The following is a 25,844-nucleotide window of genomic DNA, read 5'->3' on the forward strand; positions in this document are numbered from 1 at the left end:
GTCTAAGTAAGGGTATTAGCAACTGACAGAACACAACCGGACTGGGTGTTAAGAATTATATTGGTGCTCATCTTCAAGACTACGATTAGATCCTCAAAATATCAGAAAACTAAAAGCTGTTTATTTCATACACATCTTCTGAGAACAGCCTCACAGACAACATATAGATCTTACTGTACTGTTAGTGGCGTCACACGGCAGCCTTCCTTCAATGAACAAGTCAACTACCTTCCCGAACAAGCAGATTCCTTCAACAGCCTATAGAAAAATGCTAAATAATGCTTGATAAAGATATATCAAGAACTTCGCAGTAAACTGTCACTAGAAGACTGAAATTCTCAGGAGGTGCTGAAAAACAGAACATAAAGTAACTCTGTACAAGTGAATGTTTATCCTCTAACATAAGGACTCACCAGAAAAATGGGGGGTGGGAATCAGAGAAAGAAACTTGCCAGAGAACTGTATGATACTAGGCACAGGGAAGACCATTTAATGCAAATACCTTTCTGGTCCAGACTCCACTAAAGAAACTTTTACTGATGAGCCCAAAACTAACAAACAAACCGGCACCAACCTGAATATCTACTGAAATGATGTACTTCATGTTAAGAGACATGAAATAGCATTACTAATACCTAATGCAGATCCATTTTTAAGGAAGTGCCAGCATCTTGAGATGGCTAAAGTAGCATTTTTTAGAAATTAAGTTTCTTCACATGACAAAAATATGCATATATACATAGTCAAGATAATTCCTGTTTACATACTTGCCACAACACTGATAATACTTCTGTCTCTGGTCAATTTCATCTACATAACGAACAAGGAGAGAATTAAAGAAACAAGGTGATTATTACATGGCCATTGTGAAATTTTCTATTATTTCACTAAGTAAAGTAGATTAACGAGAATAATCCATACATCATGAAGATTCAGAACAAGTATAATCTGAATTTCTTAGGTAAAACTGAACATGACAGTTAACAGGATACCTGTTAAGCCTATTTAATAAAAGAGGTTAAGAATTCAGATTAGATTAAGAAAAACTCAGGTTGACAATTACATAGTTAAAATTGTTTGGAGGTTTTTTTGTTGGGTTGGTTTTTTTGGTTTGTTGTGGGGTTTTTTTTTGTTTTGTTTTCCCACAAAATAGCTAGTCCTGAAGAGATCTGCCCAAAATAATAATAAAAAAATCTCAGAGCCGTTAAGTGTTATCTTCAAGAGCATATGAAGGATGAGTATGATCTCAGAGATCGAAATAGGCAAATGATAGCATAAAACTTAAATTGGAGAAACCAAGACAGTGGTTGTTAACCCAATAAACAGTTTTTACACTCAATGTCACAAAGGATTAATCATTTTTAAGGCAATTAAACCAGTTCTCAGTTCTTGAGAGACTGAATGCCAATTGATAGGCCTGAAAGATATTCAGGGGAATAGTGTAATTTCTTGCATTCACACGCTGGGGACTGAGAAAAGCCTGAAGCATAGGGGAAAACCCCTACACTGCAGCACAAGACAGTCCATGGCTTCTGCTCTTTCCCTCTTCCACTCCACTTCATGTCTCAGGATATTTTCAGGTCCTATGCTCCACTAGTAGTTCCTGGAGATGCCAACAGAGACTGGATCCCATTGGAGCCACAAGAGACCGTATAAAGAAACGGGCACAAGGACACTGGTGGATTGTTATGGCTTGGGTAAGGCACACACATATCTAGGGAAGCTCACAATGACTGAGAACAAGGATGAGGAATAAAGCCAGGGATATGTAAAAATTGAAGTGTTACGTGAGGGCTGAGAGTCGAATTGTCAAATAACTTACCCTTTTTTAGCTTTCTAAAGTTGATTCTCATTTGTGACTACAATCCACAACTTACAGTTTTAGTTCTCTCCATTCCTTGTGGCCCTAAAGCAGTGTTTCCCGGGCCTATCTTACTCTCAGTGTCCACTATGTCTAAAATTAGCTACTATCAGCAAGTCCTAGAAAGTTACAGTAACATCATAAGCTAAGGATCAACACAGATTTGTGAAATAAACAAACAACCCAAATTTCTCTCTATGACATGGTAGATAGCAAGCCTCGACAACAGAGGGAAAGGCAGATGTAACAAATATTGACCTTGGCCAGCATTTTGAATTTCTCTCAGATAAAACAATTCCTATGAGCCAGTTTGGAACACACGACTTAAATGGAACAACTGTAAAGACGGATGCTCAAATGTTTGGAAAAGCTATTTTTAATTAGCTTTTTTTTAGCTATTAGCTATTTAAATTTAAATTAACTATTTTAATTCATTGCAAAATTGAATATGCCAAAGAAAGCTCCATAAAAGCCTGTCCAAATCTACTGCTATTTGACATTTTCATTAATGATATGGACAGTGAAATAGACAATATACTTAAATTTGCAAATTACATCAAATGATGAGCGTTGCAGGCACTGTAAAGAAAGAGACTGGAATTCAAAAATTATTTTGGCAACCTGGCGTCTCGGTCAATAGTGTGAAATAAATATGATTAGCTTCCATAAAAACATTATGAGACAAATAATAATCAAAAAACACTACATGAGGTAAAAATCAGATGTATGAATAAAAGACGGAAGAATGATCTGGCAACAGCTCTTTAGAAAGAAAACTGAGAGTTTAGTAGATTAAACTTCAGCATATTCTAGTAACGTCATCATATTGCAAAAGTAATAGAATATATCAATTCATGACACAATGCGACCTTCACATACTGCTCCATACAAGTAAGGCCTCAGCTGTATTATTATATCCTATTTTGGTCATTACTCATTGTTAAAGGCATAGATCATGTGTACAGAATCCAAAAGAAAGATCTGGCAATAAGCAGAAATTTTATAAGCATGACTTACAAAAAAAGATTTTAAAAGAGAAATAATTAAAAAGGTCCTTTACCAAAGAAAGTCTGTACTCAAAAAACAGTGTAAATTGGATAATGTACTTGGATACCTCCAGTCTTATTTTCTATGATTCATGAAGTGTTTCATGGATATCTTAGTATAGTCAAATACATACTTATTGAGTCTTATAACCTGAAAACTTTTTTATTTTAGCTTTAGCTTGGTAAAACTCTGCTGCACATTTGATTAGAAGTAACCTTATGACTGAAGGAAGGAATTTTCTGACATCACCACTTAAATTTTAAAAATGTAACATAAATAATTCTTTTTCAAATCAGTGTGGCATTTACTAATACGATAAAGTGTTATCAGGTTATAACTTATGTAATTAAAACTGACCATATTACATGATATACTATGATTAAGAAATTGTGGAATATCAAAACAATGGATTAAGATATCCTCTACAAATACGCAAAGTAACAAGAAAATACTTCACTGACGATTAACATTGAATGCACTGGACTTATTAAAAAAAAAAACAAGCACTTTGACTAATTGCTATAAACACAATTTAAGATGGATTCTCAAAGCAGCTAATAGAAGTGAAGTAAATAAAACCTAACATAGCAAGTTCATACTCTCTACAATATTACATTAAAATATTACAGTATGGATTTTTATTTAGCATACTAAAGTAAAATTTTAATACAACTCTGCTGCTACACAACCCATTTAGTCTTCCTCAACTTTAAAAAATGAAAAATACATCTATTGTGCTGTTCTGCCTAGTGATGATAATGCCTTGGCCTTGACTTCCAAACAAATAAGTTCAAGCTTCATTACCCTAGCTTAAAAATAAAAATAATAAAAGAATACTGAGAAGAGAAATATAACAGCATATGCTATTTGTCCAGAAATAAGTGCAAAGATATGCTAACAAAAGTGATTTTTTTTTTTAAACTCAGAACTGTTAGTAGTTAAGTTACTTCAGTGAAACACCTAATTTCCTTCCTTATTTCTGCTTAATTACACAAATTTTATAGAAAGCATATATTTAGCTTCTGACAATTCACTTCAAAGCTGAAGGTAACCTTAACAATGGACTATACAGGAGAATAAGTGGGACTAACTGTGTAGTAACCAATGAAATTAAGTAGTAAGCGGGAAAAGGGAAGTTCTAACACCATTACAACACAACAAGCAAGATAGTTATTAGAATATTATGTTAGCTACAGCATTTACATGTCAGAAAAGGATGTCTTCTCACTGCTGAACTTAAGATGTCTGCCTTAGCCAGCTAGTCTTCCTAACAGATACCAAAAAAAAGAAAAATAGATCCTTTGAGAGGCAATTCAGAAGCCTGACCCTGGTGCTCCAAACTGCTCTCTGGAGAAGCTTCTTACTTATTCTTTGGACTGTAAGGACTAGTCAGTCAAATTAAAGGTCTTCAAGTCAAGTGAGGTGAGTGCTCCTCAGCTTGAAAAATGTTTTTAAAAGACAGCTACAACACTGATTCAAGGTCTCTGAAATCTGCCATGCCGAAAAACTTATCAGAAGAGACTTCATGTTCTGTAACTACTCAAACAGGAAGATGACAAAGGCAAAGAGAAACATTGGGAGCTGGACTAAGATCAGAATGAAAATAAGTGTTTATTTATATCAGTGAAAGTAATTAGCCAGGAACAAAAATCTTTTACAAAAGGATGGATTTCCATTTTACAAAATAATGCTGTTACCTCAAGTAAGATTTTCAACTCACTAGTAGAATCTGGTAGGTTACCAGACAAGATTGTACAACTCATTTGTGTTAAAAGCAGCTCATTACAATAGCCCCTTCTAAAATTTACAAACATAAAGATTGTGTTTCTTACCTATCTTGAAGAACAACACAATAAGCAACTAACTGGGAATTAATTGGTTAGTAAAATAGGGATGGACTCATCTACCTACATGTTACAATGCTACTGTCATCTTCTAGGAGCGGTTGCTTCCTTACTCCACAACAGAATTTGTGTTACTTGTGTTACAAGTCTCTATCTTGTGATAGATAGATCAAGACTCCTTCAAACCATAGGACTTAGGCGAGTAAAATCAAAACACAGATTCTCAAACCTTTATTCAGCTGCCACATAATTCTGAGGGCATCCATAACATTTCAGTATTAGACATCTACTTGTGGACATGGTCATAATCACCTCATCTTTCACAGAGCTGGGTGAAGTGCCTGTCTCATTCCACTGGGAAACACAGAAGAAAGCTCTTGAAAGAGTCTTAATTCTAGATGGAAGTCCCAAGTACACTGGCAAATCTCTACCAGATCAGGGCCCAGAGAAATTGAATCACGTAGTCATATTTCATTTAAAACACAACAAAAAGATGATGATGATGATTGTCTCCCCTCCTCATACAGATATATATAGCCCTTACTCAGGATACAGACATTTACGTTCAGTTTTCTTTCCTGCCTGGAGCAATCCAAAACCACCTCTCCCTTTTCCTAGGAAATATTCCACTCCATAGTAATGACAAACTTTAACTGAATCATCAGAAAAGAACCTGAGAAATAGCTCACAGCTTGAAAATTCAGAACACATGGAAAATAATTTACAACTCCGAACAGGATTTAAAGAGCAAAGAGGGTTTCTATGCAGCTCTTCTTGGAGCAGAAACTGTACACAAAAGCTGCTCTGTGTATGAATGAAGGAAGGTTCTTCACATAATTTTGGTGATTAGTTTTCTTTACTCTGTATGAGGATAGCAGGAAAAAACATCAACTGTGATCTCAGGCTTCTGGGCACTCGTGGAGCTTCAAGAGTTTAGTTTAGGTCAAGATGCTTCAAGCATCCAAAAAGAGGATGCTGACTTTATCATTAACATACCATTCTCAAAAACAAACAAAAAAAAAAAGAGAGAGAATACACTTTTACACTTTATAATTCAATCTGACTTTGAACTATATGCACTGTTTGCTATTAGAAGAGTTTGTATTATGCAAGAGTACATTAACTAGTGTGTTGTTAGAGACTAACACAAAGGAAATCATATTGTAACTCAGACCTTTCAATCTGCTACTGCGGCACAGACCTGAGGAAGACTGCTTTGCTCTATCCTTCAACATCATCTTATTGCTTATACCTGAGTATACCTACTACCTAAAATATTTTTTGTAATCTTTCATTCACTTTTACTTCTAAAAAAATATTTGTTTTATTTTTTTCAGTTTCTATTCTTTCTGGACTTATGGTTTTTATTCTTATCCAGTACTTATTTGGAAAATATAGTTTAAATATGCTTTCATAACAATTACAAGTATAAAGTAGGAAATAATTTATTTCTTTTCCCACCACCCCACTCAATGTCAAAAGTGGATAATCTAGCTAAGAATAAATACTGCCAGATGAATACTGGGAAAGAAGTCGGTGCACAGGATAACTACAGAAGTGGATAAAGGGGGAAAATTTCACTAACCTGGGCAGTCAAACTGCAGCAGATGTTGAGATCTGAAGGGAGATAAATGCAAAGATTAGAAAAGCAAGTAAAGCATGGGAAGCCACTGAAGAGTTGGGGTCTCAGAGATATCTGTTTAATTACATCAGACCTTTACAAAACCAGTGCCTTGTTAGTCTCCCATTGGAGACAGAAACATGGTAGATTAAGTGGATGAGAAAGGTAATAGTGCTGAAATTGACAGCTATACCTGCAGTTTTAACTTTTTTAGATTATCTACAGTGTAGAAAAATATAAGTTTGACACACAGTTATCTGTTAGTACTGGACATAATTTAAAAGATACTATCCTATCATTACAAAATGGACTAACAGCAGATTCTGGGAAATAAAGACGTAGTAGGCTTCAGACAAATGACTGATGTAGGAGATATGAAGAAATGAACACATTTCTTAAACAGCAACCCATAAAAGCAGGTGAATGTAGTGGTGGAGGCTGATTTTTTTTCAGTTCGAGTAAAAAAAATCCAGACATACCATTAATATTAAATATTATTTTACACATTTTAAAAGTAGCATATTTATGATGATACAAGTGGTTCACAAAAGAGAGACAGTACTTACCTTACAAGAACTGAATTTTTTCAAGATGTGCTATGTGTATGCACTTTACTGTGGATATGCATGTGTTATATATGTTTAAGGTTAGAGTTTTTGGGTTATGAGAGTCCATACAGTACACATACCTTTCATCATGCTTTGCACTCAGACATAAAGGACAGCAATTATATCTGTGTTTCTGTTTGTCTCCACTGTGGAATGCAGGGCATAGGATTTGAAGGCAGGAGAGGTGCAAGATTAGGACTATACACGCAGAACACACAACCTGAAGAGCTTCACGTATTGCAAGGTATGTAATTCCTTTCTACTATAGCTCCTTCAGCAGATGCATGTGCATCCACAGAGAATGCAAAGCAACTACCACTGTCTATGAGAATAACCACTCTTGCAAGGACAGCAACATCGGTTTCTCAAATGAGGAGTCTAGTCGAGAGATGCCACACCTGACAATATTTAAGGAACACAACATCAGTAGGTGAGGCTTGAAAACATACAAAAATATTTGTAAGCCGTGTTATGGATGATGACTAGGGTCTTGTTGGGCAGCACGTCAACTATAGCAATGAGATTCATCCTGACTATCCTATAGCTTCTCCCAATACACCAGCTCAGATCTGCTTAGAAAATCTTGGGTGGTTTCTATACCCTTCATATTTTCCAGTATAATTCTTCTTAATGACCCAAAGCTTTTGCTTGGGGAGGGTACAGTTTACAAGTGGAACATGGCTATTTTTCTCAATGGGCAGAATAGAGAGACTGTTTTGTCCTGAATAAATCAGACCTTTCAGAAACTGAGTGTATGGAAGTGAACACAGTTTTTAAAGTACATAGCAAGAATTTCACATAAGTTCCTAGAAAAACTGTGGATACTGAGGATCTGATGAGAGCTTGGCTCTTTATTTCTCCAAGTTAATTGCACAGGAACACAGTTTTTGTTGGCACATGTTCTAGGTGGCAAAAGTTCAAATACTGAATTTGCACAGCAGAATCTGATCTCTTATTAACAAAAACAAAGCACATCACTGATACAGAGTGAAAAATGGGTAGAGACAAGTCAAAATAGCTGGCTGGTAAAGAACAGAGCTGAAGGACAAATCATCCTGGTTCAATTTAAGTCAGTCCAAGGTGATAAAACAGTTAAATTACATGAAGGCAAGGATCCTACACCACAAGCAGGGAAACAGGGGGGTAATCAAATCTGGCAACAAAAACCTGCATCATCTATAATCCATATCAGCAGGTCCTTCTGTTCATTATGTTGTTTCTAAAGTGAAAAAAAGACTTTTCTTAGCCAAAGAACAGGAACGATATGGATGTTCCAGCAAAACATAGGAAGTATAGACCAGCAGACAGCACTTTTTGCCCAAGGACAGACTATGTGGGCACAGCTCTAGACCCAGCAACATCAAAGTAATAAACAGAGAATATCTGGAGCCAGACTAAGCCATGCAGAGGACAGACTAATATTTTTCTGAGCTTTCTGATTTGGTGATGCATCCTATAAAGATAAGTTTGTTTATATGCATCAAAAAGTTCATATGACTAATAAGAACAGAGATTCCAACCATCTCCATGTCCCTCCCAGGAATAAAAGTGTGTCTTGTTAGGATGCTGAACATTTTGAACACAGTTTAGCTTCCATCTGAGAAGCAGACTCCCTAAATGATTTAGCCTTTAAGTGCCCATCATCTGTTCTGATGAGATATATCCAAAACACATTACTTCAAAGCTTCCCTATACAGCAGAAGGACCACAACCTTCTGTCTGATAACAGAAGATACAATTGCAGTATTGACTATAGCTATCTTTAAGTCCAGAGATTGTCTGGAGAACAGATTCATGAGTTCTGAAAGACAGCTTACAATTTGAGGGCACTGTATCTGTCACTAAAACCAGTGAGCTTCGCCCAATGAATTAGTTGCCCTGGATGTCAGAAGGTGATCCACCCCAGACACCTACTAAACTTTTCTAGAATTTAAAGAAGGCAGAAGCATATATATATATAAAAAAATACCTGCCCGTGGAGAACAGGCCAACCTTCAGCAGCCCATATGTGATCACAGATGTAGCCTGACATGTGGCACAATGTACATTTTCACAGTTGTGTTTTGATCTGCAAGCCTGAACAGGCTCTAGAACTTACTGCAAGAGACATACACCCTTGCAAATGTGGAAACCAAAGAGGCCACCATAACCTTCATTATGCAAGGTTTGACTTCCAAGGGTTTAAAAAAAACCCTACTGAGCTCTTTGATCAGGTCTCTAAATATTTCACCACTAAATATTTTCTGTAGAAAAGATCTGTCTGTATTAGTCAGCTACCTCAAAGACCTTGGTTAAAATCCTCAAAGCTGTCAATAATTCAAATGACAAAGGCCCTGGTATTGTTAATGGTTTTGACCTAACACAAACTAAGGAACTTCACACATGTGGTAATACAATGGAAATGTTGAATTCCGAAAATTAAGACAGAAGAACCAATCTCTCAGTTACATTTAACTTCAGTTTGCCGATGAACAGGTTTCTCCAAACCTATTATTTTTTGGAAATGAAAGTGAGTAATTTCCTGTTTCCCAGGAAACTTCCTATTGTAAAAGATACCATTGGAAGGACAGCTGAAAGACCACGGGAGGTAATGAATAGGAAGTTAACTGAACTGGAAGGATCATCCAGATGAAAGAGAGCCCAAGATGACTACCCAAGATGTTGGGTAATGACATCAAAACAGGCCAAGTAGTCTCCAAAAGGAAACACAGTAAGGTACTCGATCTGTCACAGCTGTTTGTGAACTGAGCAGAGCCGGGGATTACTGGCCTGGTAAGAATGCTTTGTCATCACTGGCACTTCTTCCCAGCCATTCCTAAGGTCTATAAAAAGAGAAGGCAGCTAAACTGAATACCTTCATGCAACATACAATACCATGGGGAGCAAAGAATCTCCTCTGAATTCTTCCAAACACAATGTATTCCTGGTTTTCATACCACAAAGCACAGCATCACAGAGGACATATACACCAACTTACATGTTTATTTCCCAGTGAAAAACTGCTACACAGTGTCCACTGCTGGCAGACAGGCTTATTTAGAGGCTAAACCTCCACTTCATTGTTACAAAATTTCCCCAAGAATCTGAAAAGGCAATTTACCAGAGCCAGCAAATCTGGTATTCTCAAATAAGATGCCAGCAGAGCCACTTTTACTTTTCATTGTGAGATGCATTTTCTTTTCCAATACAGTTGATGAAAATCTTCGAGCAGAGTCCCAGGTGATGCTTTGTTTCTCAGTGCCAGTTTCTAGAATCTGAGGCACCATCTACCTATTTTTTCCAAACGTTAAGTCTGCAGTCTCACTTCCCTGTTCCTTAAAGGTCCAGCTGAACCTATTCCTGGCATGTGCAGATTCAGAGAAGCAATGAGACACTGAATCTTCAGTATCTATTTATGGAGGAGAATAAATCCAGTATTTAAATCTGTCTCCCAAGACAGATTCTCCCAAGGAAGTTGTTGGAAAAAGTGGCCAGGCACACCCCATTTTTTCATATCTTAAGGATGAAGCACACAGACACAGAACACATGCACTCCACATAGCTACTGCTAAACCAAAAATCTCTACATATGCAACTATGTACCCATCATGGAATATGAACATGGATAAACATCAAAAGAAGTCAGATTTACACAGTAAATTAAGAAATAGGCAGCAAAGCAGGGTGAGAAATATTGAAACCTATTTTTTCTGAACTATTCTGAAGTTTTAAGAGTACAGCCAGTGTTATGGTAACTTTCACATTGCTTATCAATTAATGGGTAGTTTGTATACAACCATATTTAAACGATAAGCTTAATTTTCAAATAGATCTAGCCATTCTTTAAGAGTATGTGTTTTCTTTAAAAAAGAAGATTTAGACTTAGAAAGGTAAACTTTATCAACACACATTTTTATTGTGTTGATCTAATTGACCTAACAAGCTCATAAGAATTAAGGATTTATGATTCTGATTAAGTACATACTTTTTTAAAGGGTAAGAGACCAGCACTAAATGCTTAACATTATACCGATTCCTGAAAAACAGAAGTTCTCTGTTTATTAGAAGAACAAGGCGCAGGACAAGTCGCACAGAGACAAGGTATACTTTCTTTCAAATACACTTAAACATTTCCTTGTGAGATAGTACTTATTAAAAACAACTTGAAAAGAGTGTTTTGCATATATCTGACAGATTTCTGTTGTGAACTCACAATTCAAACCTGAATTTTTATTTGGCCATTTGCATATTTCAGAGAGACATCAAAAGAAAAAACTCTCAGTCACTGCAGTTTAGACTGTTTTGAAAATTGAGAGGAAAAATGAATGTTTGATTTAGTAATCCTATGAATTATCAGTTTGCTCTTCAACAATCTGAATTTAAAAAGTATATAATACAATTAAGTCAAAACCTATTTATAGTATTTCTCCCAACGCGATTCCCCCAAATCACATGGAATGGAACACCTACTAATGGAATTTGGGACCAATTAAACTGGGATAAGAAAAGCTCTCCCTTTTCGGTCCTCCCTTGCAAGAGCCAAAAGGAATATGATGCCTATTTCACATGCAGCTGATATCTACCAGTCAGGGACTGGTAATTCTTGCCAGCTCCTTGATATGAATCCTATCTAGCATGCCATATAATTAATTTGTTGATTTGTTTAATATTAGCCAGAGTCTAGTTCACAAGCAGGTTATTTTCTGTGGTTTATCAAGCTTTCACTCTTATCTAGCAAATACAGTGCAGCTGGTTAAAATTCCAAAGACCTGGCTGGTTCTATTATTTCAAAGCCCAAAATGAGCTTTTATTTCCTACTCCAAGTTTCACAATATGCATCTTCGCTTTCAATACACTTCAGAAAACACAAGAGACAAACAGAATGGCCTCAGGAGCACTCAGAGACTCTGCCTGGGACCTTAGGAGCTCCTCCACTGTGCCAAGCTGGCAGACAGCAGTTGGGGTGCAGTGACTGGAGCACACCAAGTCTGCAACCTCCAGTTACCATGGACCCAAGTGGTGACACACAGCAACCCTAACCAGTAGGGCCTGTGATATCTGTGTTTCATCATATGGTCAAGAGCACCCACCACTCTGGCAGAAGCTGCATTTCCAGGTAGGAAAAATAGGACTTGATAAGTACAGGAACCAGATCTGAGGGCTAAGAGTTGTTGGCATAAGGCTCCATGTATAAGTGGTTTTTTTTCTTAGGACACTTGCAACCAGCATCCCATTCTAGCAGTCTGGCTATTAGTCCAAGTATCATATCCCTTTTCCAGTATTGCTACAATTTTAAAAATGCAATGAATAATGGAACAATAGTAATTTTCATTTGCAAAAGCTGAGGAAAGTAATCCCTGGTTTGGTAGATGTATCAGCAAAAAGTTTTGGGTTTTTTTCTTATAGCCTTTGACTTATCTGGAATTGCATATTTTTATGTACTTCCAGAAGTACATGAAAACGTGGGGTTTTTTTATCAAAGCAGACAAAACTAGGATAAGAGAGTCCAGAGCTATCTACTGGAGTTAAAGTATCTGTGTTGAAGGGCGGAATCCATGCTGTTCTTTCATGAACACTGATCTATGCACTTCCTCAAATACAGATCTACAGAGACCTTCCTAAGGTTTTAAATAATCCCCCCAGCATACATCATTGCCCACCAGCAATTAATGCTATGGTTCTTCACTTATTCATATTTTCTAAAAAGAAATACTTCTTTCAGTTGAAAAGATTTCCCCTTCTTTTTGAAATTATTACATTTGAGTTAGAGGGATGAGCGTTTGCTTCGTTCTAGAAGTAAACCTAAATCCTTGAATGAGTTTAGGTTTACGTAAAATTAATTACATAAGTGGTGCATTTAGCTGCAAGAACACTTCATTCTTTAAGCTCCAAGCAGCAAGTTTATTGTTAGTTCTACGACTTTATCCTCCAACCCAGTGATTCGAACTCCAGCTTTCTGTCAAAGATTTCTGCTACTGAGTATATATCCATCCTTGGTAATCACATACAAAAGAATTATAAAATAATCTTAAATATATTATCTGCAGGTATTAAACTCTTTTCATCCTGAGCACTTATCTAAGACTGAAGGTTAGAAAAATCTTACATGTTCTGGAAGGGGAAATACTGCTATTTATGAAATTCAAGTTTTAATTTTCCATTTCAACATTAGTAAAGCTAGGGATTATTTTATTAAACTATTTGTATGTCACACTTTCTGAAAGATTAGTGAGCATTTACATAGTACTTAATGGGCCATACATATAAGCAAACAGAAATCTGACCTTAATGGTACCCGCATAGTTTCTTATCAGTCTAAATAAACACATGAAATTTTATTCCAATTCATGCTGTTTCTTACCATCCCTATCACACTCACTGATCAAAATTTGGTTTAGGCTTTAAGAATTTCAGAGTATGGTCAAGATTCCTGAGTATGTAACACAAGTTAAGTAGTACCCTGATCCTCCATGGATTCTTTGTGTATATTGAAAGGTACCTAAATTAAGTTTTGGATAGAAATCTGAATAATAACCAGATATTTTAAAAAATTAAAGAAAAAATATCAAGCTATTTTCCATTTAATAATGCTAACTGCAAAGCTAAGAATGAAAGCTGTTTCTTGTTTAGAATGGTTTTATTTAAAACTAGTGGGAACTTACTATACATTGTTTAAGAAGATTTTCCTCTCTGGTTTACAGGAGGACCAGAGAATTACACAGTAAAATTGAGTATTTAGAGACAAGTAAATTAAAACAAAAGCTTGTGGGTTTCAGGAAGGGGTTTTGATAATAAGCCTTATCAGTGAAGAGCTCCTAAGAGCTGGTAAAGCTTCCCCCTCTCAAAAGCGGCATACAAAGCAAACTGACTACCATTGAAGATATTATGTTACAAATAGTTAAGCTTCATGGTTCCTCTGAATCTCTGAGCAAGAAAGAAAGCTGGAATTTAAATCTCTTACTATGATTTTGAGGTAATCTTTAAAATATTACATTCTAACTGTACTTTGGAATGGTTTTATAGTGTTATCAAACATTATATTAGAAACAGCCTTGATCAAGTTGTCTTCATGTACTGGAGCTGTATTTCACAATAAGAATTTGTGCCAATCTGATATGGGGGGGGGGGGGAAGCACACTACAAAAATATATAATACTAAAAAAGGTACAAAGGGTTTTGTCATCTACAAGTTGACCAGGAGCTTTAGTCCAATCTAGAAATAAGAAGCATTCATACAAGCACTTTGGTAAAAAAATTACAAGCTTTTTGTTAAATAAATGTATTTTAGAGGTTCTGTGTGACTGAGTATATAGCCTTGATCTTCAGTTCTTTGCAAGTATTAATGATTATTTACGATCTATCCAATAGATTTCTCTAAAACACTTCCCCTGCACTCTGAACACTTCTATTTCAAAACATCTTTACAAAACTTACGGGGAAACAGCGTAAGATGTCACAATAGCCTACTCATCCAATTATATTGTCCTTTGAAATAGTCTAATTCTGAGTGTTATAGAATAAGATCTACATGATTGAAAACTAAGTAACAAGAGCTAGCCATGAATAAAAGTCAGTTTACAGCTGCTCAAAAACAAACCAGCCCCCACCTTAGGTAATTTTTAAAATAAATTTCTGACGCTGAGTCAGTAGTCTAACCAGTGTATTACCAGAAAGCAGTGACACCACTTGCTATATTGCATACAAACCCATGGGCTTTTAAGGAGTTGAAGATTTTTGACAGAATTCCGGACATTTATCATCATTAATCTTACTGTTCTTTCATGGGTTAATAATGAAAACAGAAGGATCATGTTAATATTTATAGTAGGTACTAGTTCTACCAGTCCATGCCTTTTGTCAAATACTCTTGAATATGAGGATGTGTAATGGTCTATTTAGAGGACTCCATTGCAGGTTCTGGACTTTTTTCCCCCCTTTCTCTTTTAAGCGTTTTGGTTTGCACCACTTCAGTTTAGACAGCACCACCAGGAAGCCATTCAAAAACAATTCACCATTTAAGCAGTGCAATGAGTGCCAGCCAGATAACATTTTATGTAATGCATCTCCCAGTTGCATCAGAATTTCTTAGATTAACAGCGTACTATGGAAAAAAAAAATATTCTGTAGGGAAAAAAATTAACTTTAGTACATGTATAAAAATTGGCTGATTTGCAGCTTCCCCATCATCAGAAGCTGAAGCTCTATCAGTTACTACAGACAGCAATAAAAACCAGCTGAACTGGCAACTAGAAGCACCAGATAACAGGAAATTCCAAGTATTTTGCTTTTAATAAATCTGGAAAGTGGTCAATAAAATATACTGTAAAAACACGCATTTTAACAAACATACCTCAATTTAAAGGAACAAAAATTATATGGTTTATGTGTTTTCTGTCATTTACTCCTTCCATTATTGCTCTGAAATGCGCAAGTATCATTGGCAATGTACGCAGCCGAGTACCAAAATAAAGAATTCTCTTTGGAATAGTACAGAATACTTTTCAAATGTCTCTTTTCCTGGTTAAAGTATTTTAAACCTTTGAGAACAAGGAACTAAAATTTTAAGTGACTCAACTATTAGTTCTGATTAGAGACCAGGAATCTCTTATGATCACAAATAATGATTTCAAGTTCCTCCCCAACACAAATTGCGCTTTAAATATTGCTTCCTATCACCTATCATTTTCTTAGTCCATAACACAAAGGGAAATAGCTGTAGTTTTAAACACATCGTATGTAGGAAGAAACATGCACTTACCAAATGAACATAAGGCACAAAGTATCCAAAAAGTGCAGCTGGGATCCCAAAAGCCCAGATTCGGTAACTGAGAACTTTGAAAACGGAGAAATTGCAAATCTTTTTTTCAGGAGGAAATCTGAACTTTCCCTTCTTTCCTCCCTCCTTGTCTTTGGCATTGGAAATAAGGGGTTTATACGTAAAGCCAGCCAGGAACAAAATAAACATAAGGATGCACAGGACCCGCAAGGTGTTGTATAGGCCAACAGAATCGATCAAAACTCTCAAGAGGAAGGGCAGTGACACGGTGAACAAGCTGCTGCCTGCAGTGACAATGCCATTCACCAGTCCAAGGCGTTGCTTGAAATACTGCCCGAGAATGACCAAGGATGGCTGGTACGCAAATGAGCAGCCACAGGCAAATAAGATTCCGTAAGTGAAATACAGAGGTTCAATGGTGCTATATCAAAAGAAAAAAGAAAAAATCATTAGTGTTTTGTACAACACTGCATGCTTACATTCACCTACCATATGCAAGACAGTTTTTCAATGAACTGACTTATTTACAGAAGTGAGTTAAGAGGTTTTATGTACTTATAGTTGAAATAAACTGTCAGCTTAATTCAGCAGTTATTCTATTTTCTTCCACTGAAAATGTCATAGAATTCAGTGAACAGGTAAAAAGGCAAAAATATACTTAAGCAAAATAATTCTACACAGTCTGACTAAAAGAAAGTTTTAAAAGTTATTGTCTGGGTGAATTAGCCAAATACAAGTTCAAACATTGCCAGGATTTTGGTTTTTCCATTTCCAAAGAAAATTATATAGTTTTGATTTACACATTTCTTCACTGTGCTAGCAAGTTCAAACGAAAGACTGAACACACATTGTGAGCCCAGAAAAATCAACTATTTACATAGTTTATTATGAAAACACAATAGCAAAAGTAGTAATCCTTAACGATGAAAAATAAAACATAAAAATACTGTCAAGTTTGACTAATATACATTATTGGCAAATTATAGACTTTTTAGGTATTAATTTTTTTAGACAAATAATCCTTTTTATTAAATATACTAAATACAGTGTTTTGATCCAGATATTGGATATGCTAAGAAAGAAACAGGAAAAAAAAACATTAAAGAATGAAATGTTTCAGCTCATATTAAGGAGGATCGTCATCACAAGGTTCTCCACCATTACCATCTACTATACAACTGAAAAGAAGCAGAGCCATTGTATTAGATCACAGGCAGACATGACGTTAAAAGGTGCTTGTGCACGAAGCCTTAACAGTATGAAGTAAAAGTGTTAGTATAATTAAATTAATATTACAGTATTAATAAGCCAAAGGAAACATTTTTTTCATTTAGATGAAGGAAGCAATGTGTGAGAAACATTTTTATACAAGGTTTCTGAGGTGGCACGTCATGATTCATTTAATTATTTTTTTTAAATACTATGTTTTCAATGAACCATGGACTTTTTTCTATCAGCTACCACCTGCTTTTAAAGCAGTTATAGAAAAACATTTAACCTGTTAGCCAATATATTAACTTTTTTTTTTTTAAGGAATATGAGTGCTTTATGTAGTGCTTTTCATCATAGGATGTTACCTGCCAGCCATGTTACCAAAACAGACTCCACAAACTTCCCATGCCATTACAGAAATTCCTAGAAAATACTATTTGACTAACAAAGGTCTAACACCAGGAACTCTGGTTTTGTATATTATTGTGAAAAAGAATATTTACATAACATAATATTGTTGCTTTCTACATTAAACTATCAACTTCTAAAACTGATGATGCACAACTTAAGCCAGCAGAAACAACATAAGGGGGAAAAGACTGATTACCTTTACCAATGGAAAATAAACAGGAAAAATAAAAACAGAAGCTATAAAATGAAAGGAGGAACACAATACAGTAAGGACAGAGAACTTCTGCTTCCATCTGTAGATTCATTCAAAGAGTTTGCAGCATGACATACATAGTAAAATATTTTCCTGTATTACAAATACTCTTACATCTCAGGTTCCTAAGAGATAAAATTTATATTAAGACATCAATATGCAACAAAAGCACTAAATCATATTCACATTTATCTACTATACAATATTTTACTTTTAGAACATTGACTTCCATATCTGAACTATACTCCCTCAATTAACCGATAACATCATAGGCATAAATCATTCTACTGTAAGCAACATAATGAGACACTCAAGAATGCACATTAACATGGCATGTACTCTAACAAGAATTCACCTCTCCTCTCAAAGTGCTCCTCAAATTCTAAAACAAAATTCAAATAAGCTAAAATATCTTTAAAACCTTTGCAAAATAACTTCCTTTTGCATGCCTCTTCCATGCCCTTGTTCCATTGGATACCAGGGAAACACATGGATGATAGCATTTTGTTCAACAGAAGAAAACGACTTTCCTTTATCAAGAGGTTTAATTTAAAATAATGAGACTGTTTTCATATTCATCTCTTAACACACTACTGAGAAGCAAGAATGAAGACAGACCTTTCCAAGATGCATTCTTATAGTTTCTACCTCACCTGTGGTAATAAGCCTCTTAAAACATATCACGAGGTGGGTTTTTGTTTGGTCAGTTTAATAAACTAATTAAGTAAAGTATTTGTACTTGGATTAAACAAAAAAAATAAAACAAAAATCAGAAACTTGCTCAAGTTACAAGAAAACAAAGCTTTCTTTCTCCCATAGCCATTCCAAGAATAAATATAAGCAGCAGCCTCAAGAACCTAAAACAGAACTATTTTTCTTCTCATCCAGTAAATTTGTGGATGTTTTCACATTAGGGGACGTATGCCCAAACTAGACACTAGCACAGGCATAGTGCCACACAGCGAGGATATTCATCTATACAGATCACAGCCCGCTCACATCTATCTGGTTCAGACAATACAGACATAGAAAGCACATTTTCACAAGCCTGTCTGTAGAGATATATTTTCATCTATGCAGAGAACTTCTGAATTTTGCTTTTGATTGTTCCTGTACTTATTCTGCTAAGGGTGGGGAAAAAAAGCAGACTGAGAACTAGGATAATTGTGGCTTATTTTCCTGCTACTTCTTACCCTATCTTCACTAACCAATTTCTGCTGATGACTAGATAAGTGAGTACAGTTCCTGTTTCCTCATGTTTTACTGGGCACATCCAACAAATCAGCCGCTCTTGAACTTCTTAGGATTTATTCTGCAAAAGTTATAGAAACGTACAAAATGAAGTGTAATCTGGAGAGAAGTACTGTCCAAGTTTTTTCAATAATACAAGGAAGAATGGAGATTTTCTTAGCAAAGCAAATAAGCCCTGTGTATGTCATTATGCCAAGGTTTTCACGATCCTGTGTTTGGCAATTTGACCAGTAAGAATAGAAAACATCAAATTTTACTAGAACATTAGGACCCGCCTGGAGGTCCTAGTACGTATTTATCAACATCAAAACAGTGTTTTAAAAGCAAATTGAGGGGATGGGGTCGGGGGGGAAGACAGAAACAATGTTTATGTACCTGATAAAACACAGAATACGTCAAACAAACATACGAGTTTATCCAGGACAAGACTATTGATATTATAGCGTTAGTCTTACTGTTGATACATTTCTACATAGCAGTTCCTGAAGTTATATTATATTTTTAAAAATACTTTTGAAGTTGAGAGTACCACTTGGAGTTTTCACAAGTCATAGTTAGAAATACAAAGACAAAAACAAATAAAACAAGATTTCTACTCTAGAAGAGAAAGTAGCACTGCTTACTCCTTCATATTCTGTTGCTAGGATCAGCATTACCTCTACACCGTAAAACTGATAAAATACTTCAAATGTAAAGAAAAAATTTTACCTTACAAAAGAACTTGAGAGGAGTCCAGCAAATCCCACTGCAGCTCCAATAACAGCTACTTTTCGACAACCAAACAGGTCTGTGAATACGCTGACTATTGGAGAACAGAAGAAGACCATCCCCATAGAAAGGGAGCCCACCCATGCTGCAAAATAGAAGACAACAGCATTTTAGAAGACCAAGTGATTTAAGCTTTCAGCTAGTATTTGGTTTCGTTCAACAACATAGAATCTTAGATAAAAGCTGGAAACTATTCTAAAAATATTAAATACATTTTTAAACATGGTAAAAAAAACTTTGACCAGTTTACATAATCAACTAATCTAGACTTTATCAGCTCAAGGAATGCAATTAGCTACAGAAGTTACTACTTTTACTTTGGAAAAAAAAAAAAAAAAAAAAAAAAAAAACACAAACCACGCACAATTATTCCTCCAGTAACTAATCTAGTATTCAAACTGATGACTAGCCATTAAAGATACCTTTGAGACTCCACATCCATTCTGACATCAACTAGCACTTTCACTTGATTTAATTCTAGACTTTAACAACTTTAAATAGCTAGGTTTGCTGAGAAAAATTAACAGATTTTTAACTTAATTACATAGATCTAGATCATACTGAATATTAAGAATGTGTAAACGAACAACAACAGGCTTTTATGCTGTAATATACACATTAGGAATATAGTTTTACTTTAAACTAAAAGCACTTGAGCTAGTACAACCACTTCCATATATAATGGGAAAGTGTCACTACATCTGATACTGTTCTGCTTTACAGACATTGTTAAAACTGTATTTTGTTTATAAATGAGTCTTTAGATCATTAAGATTCAGTTCAGGTGAGTACACTACAGTTTCAGCCGCAAGCGTGGTTTTTATTCCGAGTGTACCAAAAATATCTTTGAACCACTTAGGTAGAAGAGATTTTGATTAATTTTAAATTAAAACTCAACTTTCTGCTTCACTTCATACAGGGGTTCAGAATCACATCATTTACCTGCTATCATCTAATCGTTCTTTCAAACATGCATTACTGGTGTTATACCCAACAGTTCTCCCAGGGCATAAAGATAAATCAAGCTGCTGCAGCACAACAGTTACAACGAATATATTCAGGTGGGAACGTGTCCCCATTTAGTTGGAGAAAAAAAATCATCTAAATGGGTAATGGAAAAAGCTGCTGATGCAAGATGCATGGTAAAAAATATTTTAACTTCTTTTTGAATTGTACAGAAGATGGAAAGAACTCTTTCAACCCGGAATGGATTTAAATCTGTAACTGCAGTTTTGTTTAGATAATCTTTCCTAAAGACAGTTAGATAAACAATTGTGATCTAGTGATAAGGGCAAATAAAATTATCTGGAAAAAAACATAACCAAGACACTTAACGAAGAATATTTGCAAGTATATCTATCAATACCAAGACTTAGAAGTAGCGGTGGTTAAAACACCAGTGAGCCGTACACACTGATGAAGACCCCATTGTGCAAGGCACTAAAGAAAATAGAGCAAAACAAACAAGCAAACAAAACAAATTGTTTGTTCCAAGACTTTACAATGTAAAGAAAGACAAGAGAACAGATGGCTAGAGAAAAACAGAAATGAGAGTACAAGAAATAAAACCTTTATTTTAGGGCAAACAATGACCTCAATGAACCATGACTGAACTCTTTGGGGTAGGGGGGTGTTATTGGGGGTTTTTGAGCATGTGGTAAATACAATGGAGTTTCAGGGCAAAGTCTGAAGAGTGAGGTACTTTTATGGGGTTATGCAGGTTTTCCTGCATTTCCAGGGTATAACTATCCCAGACAAGATAGCCCTGCCAGCCTCGCACCTCTGCAGCAGAAACATGAGCTGTATGAAGGCAGAACATAAAAGACTAGGAAGAACAAGGCCCCTGTGATACTGACTGAAAGGCAGAGACCAAATTTATGAAGGGTCTGTCCTTTCTCTTCCTCTAAAGTCAAGGAAGGCTCAAATGCAAGGGATGACTTAGAGATCTGTCCCATTTTACAGCTCAGATGGCTCCTGATGCTGCAAAACAACATTATACCTACTACAATTTGTAGGCCGAAGTCAGAGAGAGTAAATGCTCTCACACAGTCTGGAGACCAGCCAGTTGCGAAGCTTCTAAGATATTCAACTTCTACAAGACTCCTCGTCTTTTTACTTATTTTCCCTGGAATTAACTATATAGAGCCTGCAGTTCTACTGGCCAGAGAGCCTGCAAACGCTAGGAGGTAGAGTGTCCATGGCTTCCTGTCACCCCCTCAAATAAATGGTAGCTCCATAACCATGAACAGTCCCCCAGCATCTCTGCATGACTTGGAGAGCAGCATTAAGAATCACAAACTACCTGTAACACCTTGGGTATCTGCAAGGCCAAGAGAAAAGGCAGCCAAGTATTGAGAAGTGGGTATTACAAGACTCATTTCACCAGATTCATGGTGGTATGAAGGTACCAAGGAATGGTTGAACCTCCTGCCAGCTTTCCGGCCTAGGTACAAGAAGGCACAAAGGCAACTGTGACACTAGACAAGACCACCAGAGATTACTGGTTATGAGAATCCAATCTCACAGGGGCAGGTACACGCAACCCATTCATGGGAACAAGCAGGTAAAGAAACTGGGCAACTGAAAGCTTAAGTAGCTTGCATAAAGTCACAGACTAAGTTACTTCAGAGCCACAGATACAAGTCCAGCAGTCCCAGTTTACAGTTAGCACAGGCTGTGATTAGTATTAGTATTCTTCTTAGCGAAATCAAATAGTTTACAGTACCTTTTCAGTGGCTTATACAACTAATAAAATAATTGGAATATAAAAGCCTGAAGTGAAAACATTCAGCTCAAATTACATTCAGTTAACAAGATGCTGTCTCTTCAAGCTTCCAGATGCTAATGAAAGAAGCAATACCTTTCTCTCTTTTTGTTACAGCAATGATATGGAAATCCTAAAAGAGAAGAAAGGTTCCCACTGATATTCAACACAACAGACTGTTAAAAGGACAATGGCCTTACCTGAAGCATTTCAGGAGGGCACTGCAATTAAACTGCAGAAGTGGGAGCCCATGCTGTATCACTTATCTACCTAATGGAAACTGGAGCCCTTTTAACTATATATTATATATTGAAGTTAATATAGAAGGCTCTTGGGTCCTATAGAAACGTAACTTAAAGAGGTGTTGTTGGCATGTTTCGTGAACAGCTTTATTACTTAATGAAAAGAATATTCTTGAAGTTTAGCTTCACACATATGCATAGTTCAAGAAAATGCACTGTATTCATCCTCTGAAGAAATATAGTACCAAAAAGAATTGATATGAACAGAACAGCATGTTTGTATCATTAGTTTCTTTATATCATTAGTTTCCTGAAGGCAAGTAATTCTTGCTACAATATGTTGAACCTATGAAGAAATTGATGGATATAAAATATAGTCAATAGATCCAAGTAACCTTTTGCTTCGCCCAAGTCTTCAAGCATTCTTACACTTTTTCACTCAGTATGAAAAAGGTACAGCGAATTGTCTTCCACATTTTTTTAAATAGAAATTACAACAACTGTCCCAAATAAGTAAAATGAAAAGTTACAAATGCGGCTTGCCAGGATAATGAGAGCTCTCTAGAGCAGTTATTACATATTAATTAAAACATTTCTCCTCTAGGCTATTGGCTGCTTTCCTGGCCACAAGTTGGCTATATTCCAGAGCTGCTGATTCAGATACTAATACAGCACGTAATTGCTACATATAACCGCATTCATATTCATACACAAAACATTTTGATTGCCATAGAAGAAAAGCTATTTCTGCTTAAGGACTTAAGCCTTCCTTAAGGCACTGGAAGTTAAGAATTTGATCCTCAAAACATGTAATTGCAGAATAACCAAATTCCCAAGCTTCCCTAGAAGATGTAACAGAGGTTATTCTTAATATAAAAATACCAGACCAGAGATCCTACTGGTAACATCTATACTGAAAATTCTGTTTCTATGCCATTGAATACAGAGATTACAAAAAACACCTTTATAATAACTAAAATTATTCCAAAATGAAAAGTCACAGCTACATGTTCTTTTCTTATCAGTTCACTACAAATGTATGTATTTCAGCTATAGTCTGAGTACATGCTCTCATATTTCTTTAATTACCTCTGCTGAACTATGAAACTATAGCACCTACTCCACAAATATGCTGCCATTTACCCATGAGTTTTTAAAGTCAGTCATATTTTAAATAGTGTCTTTTGTCTTCAGCAATAAATACGGTATCTAATATCTGAGTGTTTACAAAATCATTCCCATCGTCACAGATGGATTACATAATCCTTATTTATCTAGCAAAGTATGAATCAAGTTGTTAAATGTTTTAGTTCATTCTTTACACTCAAGCACTGCAACTTACAAGACAACAGAAAAGAAAGCATTAATACCACATCACATTGGAATGCTTTATCATGCATAAATTTAAATAAAGGCTACTCGTCCATAGCATTCCTCTTTACAATCACAATTTTTCAATGCATTACAACAAGAATCTTATCAGTTTTATCCTCACAAGTGTCTTTCAAGTGGTTGGCTTAACACAGTAATAACACCCTTCATTCTTTAATGAACTTCAAGGATTTTTTAAGTATCTTCCCCTGAGAATTTTCTGGTTGAGACAGTGAACAAAAAGCTACTGTCTGGAAGACAAATGATATGAGGCAAGTGAAGAGAAGATTATTTGAACCGAGGATTCAAAATCAACTCAAAAATATTTTGTTTCCCCACATTAAAAAAAAAAAAAAAAATCAGATGTGTGTTGTGCAGCTCATGGAATAAACCAAGACAACAGTATAATTACAGTTCACTGCATACCTTGCAGAATAATCTGTTTGGCACTACACATACTAAGGCAAAAGCACAGACTGGAAAGTGAGAGCAAGCTTTCTACATTTAATATAACAGATCCTCATGTGCAAAGACCTATAGCTATTGTTTTTAAGCACTTGCAGAATAGACTGGCCAACCATCCCCTAAACTAGTCCCTCTGCTCACTGTCAGACGTCCCTCCTAAAAATCAGTTCTCCCACCATCGCATTATGTAACCAGTACAACAGTTCAGGCCACGCTACACTGATAATACTTTTACATACAAACTATAATGATGCTGCATAATGAGAAATTCTTGCGTTAACTCATAATAAGCAGAAAGTACAAAGTCTGAGACAAACTGCTTCACAGTCAGTCTCTTGATTTTCGAGATGGAAATAATACTTCTTATCCTGAAAGTGTGTGAAGTTCTTGTTTTGTGGAAAGTACTCTACAAAGCAGATTTCTAAAAGATAAATTATTTTAAAATAATTGTGTAAAATAAACAATATAGGACAAGTTATATGAATGGCAGATGTTTCAACATGTTTCATTGTCTCACACTGAAAAAGTTTGTGCAGAAGTAGCCTATTACAATAAAATCATAATGCAGAGTTAATGTAACTGCTTAAACAACGGCACTTAGTAACTTCTGAAAGCTCAACTTTAACAACATTTAGGAGGGTTTTCCTCATATTTTATAAAAATACTTGGAGAAAAGGGAAGGACAATATTTACAATATAAAAATCTTCATGCTTCCATTAAGTTATTAGTTATGATTTATGCACGAATAAGGAAGCCCGTATGTACTCTCATAGCCTCAAACCATCAACAGCTGAGGGTCTTCCTAAGCCAGGTGGTTTTTTTGTGTTTTCCTACTAAACAAATTTGGACGTCACTTTCAGTGTATTTATCAATATTCTTGCAACTTCTCCTCCATGAACTTCCATCCTCTCCCGAAACACTTATACATTTTCATCATCTACAACATTTTACAGCAAACTAACTCCACTATGGGCCACGTGAAGGACTTCCACTTCTATCATGGTTATTTACATACAAAGATATTCTCTTCAGCAAAGCAGAAGATTGGCTTCTGTAAGATCATTTATGAGCGTAGCTTGGGAATTTGAGAGATCCTGTTTTGGAGAAGACATAAGTGGTTATTCAAAGTTATTTCTGGAGATAATTTGCTTTTCTCCAGCTAGTATTAATAATTCTTTGCCTACATAATCACATTTACATGGCATTTATTTTTAAGAACAAAAGAATTGCAATACTGTGTAGATCAAAGACTTATTCAGCCCACTATCCTGTTTCTGACCACCACAAAATACTTAGACAAAGAACATTTGAAACAGGGCTAGCATCCTGCAATACTTTTTCCCTTGGCTATGTCCTCCCAACATCCAGCA

At 35.7% G+C, this 25,844-nt stretch overlaps 1 protein-coding gene across 1 annotated transcript in view; it reads right to left on the reverse strand.

Annotated features, from left to right (window-relative positions):
• SLC16A10 (solute carrier family 16 member 10) overlaps positions 1-25,844 on the reverse strand; it is a 77,750-nt gene that overhangs the window by 15,915 nt on the left and 35,991 nt on the right. The window contains exons 2-3 of the mRNA XM_063329774.1: positions 19,572-19,716; positions 15,719-16,157 (exon numbers count right to left, since the gene is read on the reverse strand). Of these exons, the coding sequence (XP_063185844.1) occupies positions 15,719-16,157; positions 19,572-19,716 (584 nt within the window). The remainder of the gene's footprint in view (positions 1-15,718; positions 16,158-19,571; positions 19,717-25,844) is intronic.

The sequence above is a fragment of the Chroicocephalus ridibundus genome, chromosome 3 (genome assembly GCF_963924245.1).
Source record: "Chroicocephalus ridibundus chromosome 3, bChrRid1.1, whole genome shotgun sequence".
Lineage (NCBI taxonomy): Eukaryota > Metazoa > Chordata > Aves > Charadriiformes > Laridae > Chroicocephalus > Chroicocephalus ridibundus.